At 41.6% G+C, this 5000-nt stretch overlaps 1 protein-coding gene across 2 annotated transcripts in view; it reads right to left on the minus strand.

Annotated features, from left to right (window-relative positions):
* Positions 1-4981, minus strand: part of LOC143301192 (RING finger protein 141-like) — a 10942-nt gene extending 5961 nt beyond the window's left edge. The window contains exons 1-3 of one of the 2 annotated variants that reach the window (XM_076615297.1): positions 4881-4981; positions 3662-3917; positions 1245-1353 (exon numbers count right to left, since the gene is read on the minus strand). In XM_076615297.1, the coding sequence (XP_076471412.1) occupies positions 1245-1353; positions 3662-3807 (255 nt within the window). In that variant the 5' untranslated portion in view covers positions 3808-3917; positions 4881-4981. The remainder of the gene's footprint in view (positions 1-1244; positions 1354-3661; positions 3918-4880) is intronic. The other variant, XM_076615298.1, reaches the window with a different exon arrangement.
* Between the last annotated feature and the right edge of the window lie 19 nt (positions 4982-5000).

Raw genomic sequence — 5000 nt, forward strand, 5'->3', positions numbered from 1 at the left:
GACAGTCTCAGTTTCTCAAGGAGGCGTCACTGAGTTTGGGCAAATCCATACAGGCTGTACCACATCTGCTAGGCAGACGTCTGACAGCAGCGTAACCCAATGTGCTCAGTCAGGCCTGAAGTCCATGCTTATATTTGTGTACCTATCAGAGTGGATTTCTTTTACAGAAATTTGCCAGAGGACAACAATTTTTGTTGTTGTCATGGGTTCTTTTTTTGCTGCGCCAAGTGTGTGCTACAAACAGGACCTCGATTTATCATCTCATCCGAATGACTAGACGCTCAGACTGATTTTCCAGACAAACTTGGGAGAAAGGTGAGAGGGGATTCGAACCCAGACCCTGTATTGGCAGATATGCGTCTTAATCATTCTGCCACCTTGCTCCTAAAGGCGCTATTCAAACATACAGTATTATCATCATTATTATTATTATTATTAAAGAAAGAAAACAACTCACTCACACGGTGACTGAGGCTGTGCTTACAAACCATGCAAATGCTTTTTGTGTCGAACCGCCTGTCATTCTGCCACTTTTACACTATACTTTCATGATGCAACTTATTCAGCTTTGAAAAATAGTCTGTGATGAACTTTAATCACAATACATTTCAGCTGATCTCTCAAGAAGCTAGTTATGGAGCTAAATAATGATAACTTTGTGGCAAGCTCTCATAATGCTTCTGTTGTGAAAATTCATATTATATATAAATATATATGCCACTTCAGCATTAGCTGTTTCCTAATGTAGTTTTAAACTATTATCTATTAAGTATTTCAACAAAAACAGGAGGTACACCTACAAAGTAGGGTAAATAGAAAGAATGTTAACATTTTGATTTTCATCTTGCTGCCTATTACCAGAGTCATGCCTATAACAACCTTCCAATTCATATCCCTTCAGCTGACTCTGTTGCTGCTTGTTGCTCTTCACTAAAACTCATCTTTTCAAGACCTACCTGTAACGCTCTCAGCTTCCCACTTCAACACCGCTCCATGCCTGCCAACTCACTTTGCATGTATGAGGAATGAGAGAAGATGGGGGGAGGGGGGAGAGAGAGAAAGAAAGAGTGGTCATGAGTGGTTCATGTAATCTAACTTTTTCCTGCATATAAAGCATTCTGAGCTCTAGGGAAGGGAGGGTGCTGTAGAATTACTGAAAATGTACATCGTTTTCATCATCACTGTATCATCATGTCGACAGGTAAGTTATGACTACAAAGGTATCACAGTTCAAAGAAACGCACCTTGTAACAGCGGATCCTGACCGTAGCTTTCCACAGAAACGTGTCATCCGTCCCTTTCTTGACCACAAACTGGAGCTGTTTACCCCGGTTGTCACTGAACGTGCTGGTTCTGTTTCAGGCAGAACACATCCAGATGATACTTCTGAACTGCGATGTTTATTATGACATTATTTGTGATTATAAAATCATTACACCAGGAAGCCATTTTCTCCTCTCCCTGTTTGAATCATTAATTAATTACATGTTACATTTAACTAGAATTCACTGGCTATTTGATCTTTGGTGAGCATGGCCCAGCCATTTAGGACAAGAAAATCTGAAGGATTATTATTATTATTATTATTATTGTTGTTGTTGTTGCTTATAGTCCAGCCGACTGCACAGGGCCATATAAGGACTGCCTAACTGCATAAAACTATCACATACACATGCAAAACAACATTAAGATAAACCTACAAAACACAGTTTATGACATTATTTTAACCATTTGGCTCATTAGGGCAAATCAGATATGGGCATGCTGCAGGCATCAGCCATTCCACTTAATTTATCATCCCAAGATAACAAAAATATCATTAAAAAAGGAGAAAAAAACCCAACCCAACACTTCAAATCCAAACAAAAAAAATATATGAAGACCAAATACACAAATACCACTGCAGAATGGACAGCAAGTGCCCATCCCAGTGTATACAATTTCACAACTTAATCACAAGAGCAGAACAGCACAGACAGTACATCATACTTTCATGGACTGCGGAAAAGAGAAGAAATGTCAAGGCTTGCTTGAAAACAGAAACGGGAAAGGAATGAGAAGGAAGAAAAAAGAGACAACAGTGAAGGAAGAAAAAAAGACAGAGATAAAGAGAGCAATAGAAAAGAGGAAATTTCTAGCACAGAATTTCCAGAAGGTGGGGGTGCTATTTATACTGAAAGACCCCCAGGATCTCACAGGGAACAATTCTGAAGGTAAAATCTTATACTTCATTGATATCTTCCACTGAATTGATAAGATGACTATTTCATAATGCGGACTGGCAAATGAGGATGAAAAATTCACAGAAGACATCTGATGGGCTGCTGGTGCTTGTGCTATCCTTCGACATTTGCTGATGTCGTTGGGGCACAAGTGAAGACAATGCCACCACTCTCCTCCACCTGTCTGTGTCCACCTTGGCTCTGTGGGATTCTGCCAGGTTCATGCTGTCCATTCTTGGATATTGTCTTCCCACCTCTTCTTCGGTCTTCCTCATCTGCGGATTCCTCTGACTGTCCCTTGCAGGACGGTCTTTGCTTGTCCTGCTGAACAGGAAACATGTCGGTACCACTTCATTTTCTGTTTCTTGATGACTTGAGAGTAGGTCATCATAAGGTCCTGTTGCTTGATGGATCTTGCGACGGGCGCAACAGCCGAATGGTTAAAGCACTGGACTTTCAATCTGAGGGTCCCGGGTTCGAATCTTGGTGACGGCGCCTGGTGGGTAAAGGGTGGAGATTTTTCTGATCTCCCAGGTCAACATATGTGCAGACCTGCTAGTGCCTGAAGCAGAAGATCAAATACACACGTTAAAGATCCTGTAATCCATGTCAGCGTTCGGTGGGTTATGGAAACAAGTACATACCCAGCATGCACACCCCCAAAAGCGAAGTATGGCTGCCTACATGGCAGGGTAAAAACGGTCATACACATAAAAGCCCACTCGTGTATATACGAGTGAACATGGGAGTTGCAGCCCACGAACAAAGAAGAAGAAGAAGATGAAGATGGATCTTGCTGCAGACGTTTTCATTTGTCACATGATGTGTTCAGTGGATGCCCAAGGTCTTCTTGTAGCATTACATTTCTTGTTGCCAGGATCTTTCTCTGCATGTCTGCTGAGAGTGTCGGAGTTTCACTGGCATAGAGGAAGACTAACAAGGCAATGGAGTACAGTAGGTGGATTTTCCCAGTAGCTGAATACCAGAATGGACTTCCAGTCTGAGGGTCCTGGGTTTGATCCTGGCACTGGCGCCTGATGGGTTAAAAGTGGTGGTTTTTCCATTCTCCCAGGTCAACATATGTGCAGACCTGATAGTGCCTTAATCTTCTTCATGAGTATGTACACATGCAAAAGATCAAACACGCACTTTAAAGATCCCTTGATCCACACGAGCATTAAATGGGTTATGGAAACAACAGCATACCCAGCATCAAAACAACCTAAAATCAGTGTGTGGCTGCTTTAAGTTAACAGAGGGGTAAAAACAGTCAAGCAAACATGTAAAAGTCTGCTCGTACATAATGTATATGAAAGGGTGTGAGATTTACAGCCCCAAAACACAGAAGACAGGGAGTGAGACAGAGAGAGACAGAGAAGGAGACAGAAAGACAAACAGAGAGAGAGACATAGAAGGAGAGAGAGAGAGTCAGATGTTACATTTTATTGAGATCCTCCACAGACTTGACAAATTCCTCATAGGTGAGCGTGGCTAGGTGGCCCAGGACCAGGATGTGTGCCTGCAGTTTCCCATGGTGGTGCTTCAACTCTGCCAGACTCTGATCCACGCTGCTGCCCTGCCCCATGGCTGTGTGTCGCTGCTGGTGATCACAGACTGTGCTTATGTGTTGTTGCTGAGAGGCCTATGTCTACCTCTCTCTCATCTATGCTGAGCTGATGCCCAAAACATCTGTAACTGATAAAAATAGAAGTAGAGTGTTCAATTTGTCTTTTTCTGTGTGTAGTCTGATAGACACCGTTTTTACAGTTAATGGTGTCGTATGTCTGCACAAATAAACCCAATATGTACATATATTGTACATATGTGTGTGTTGCTGTCTTGTATTTGACAAAAGCTTTAAACTGCATATATGAAAACATTTAAAACAAAGGTATTCATCTACACATGCACACGTGCATATGTATACATGGTAGACCAGAGACCCACTAGAAAGTTATTATCCTGGGTTTGGTTCCTGCAATGGCGTGATTGTGATTTGTTTACTTCTCCGCATCATCAACAGGTGCCTTCATTTTCAGGGCATCTACCCACCGTACCAACCAAAACTGGCTTTGAAAAAAGAAAGTTTTTTTTCTCTTGCTTTTTCGCCCCTTCCCTTAACTATAATAACCTGAGGCCATAATACATCAATTGCTCTCACTGTCTCCGTCTCTGACTGTATAAATTATATTGTTGCTGGTGGGTACAAAGGCTTAAAAAGGAAATCATGTGTGATTCTGACAGTGTACAGTTTCGAGTCACAAATTTTCACTGACGAAAGACCGAATCTTTCCAAAGTCATAAATCTTGACAAGATCTGAAAGTCTTGGAAAGCCTCGTGTATAACAAACACAAGATTTAGTCTGCTAACGCACCTCACATGACATCATTTCTCAAGGATCGATTTATGAGAACACAAAAACCACAAATCCGCAATGTACTGAATGACGTATTAAACTTTGATTAATTAGTGACATTCGATTCCGCCCCAACGATGCCCCAAGCTCAAGTTTATCGTACAGTCATTAAAAAATGACTGATTTTGTCGACAACATTGGGTCAGTGGAATGAATTCTAATTATCGTCTCTCAGAGCAGGTGTACACTGTGGTTTTCAAAGGCGCTTCGTCTATACACGTGCAGTTAGTGACAAACTCACGAGATATTACTGGTCCGTCCTGTCTTGCTCGGAAACTCTTTGAACCTGCATCAGAAAATGACAGTCAATTACAAAATACAAACACCACATCGAACTTCCGGTATCCGGTCAATTTTTATT

Source organism: Babylonia areolata, chromosome 27 (genome assembly GCF_041734735.1).
Source record: "Babylonia areolata isolate BAREFJ2019XMU chromosome 27, ASM4173473v1, whole genome shotgun sequence".
Taxonomy (NCBI): Eukaryota; Metazoa; Mollusca; class Gastropoda; order Neogastropoda; family Buccinidae; genus Babylonia; species Babylonia areolata.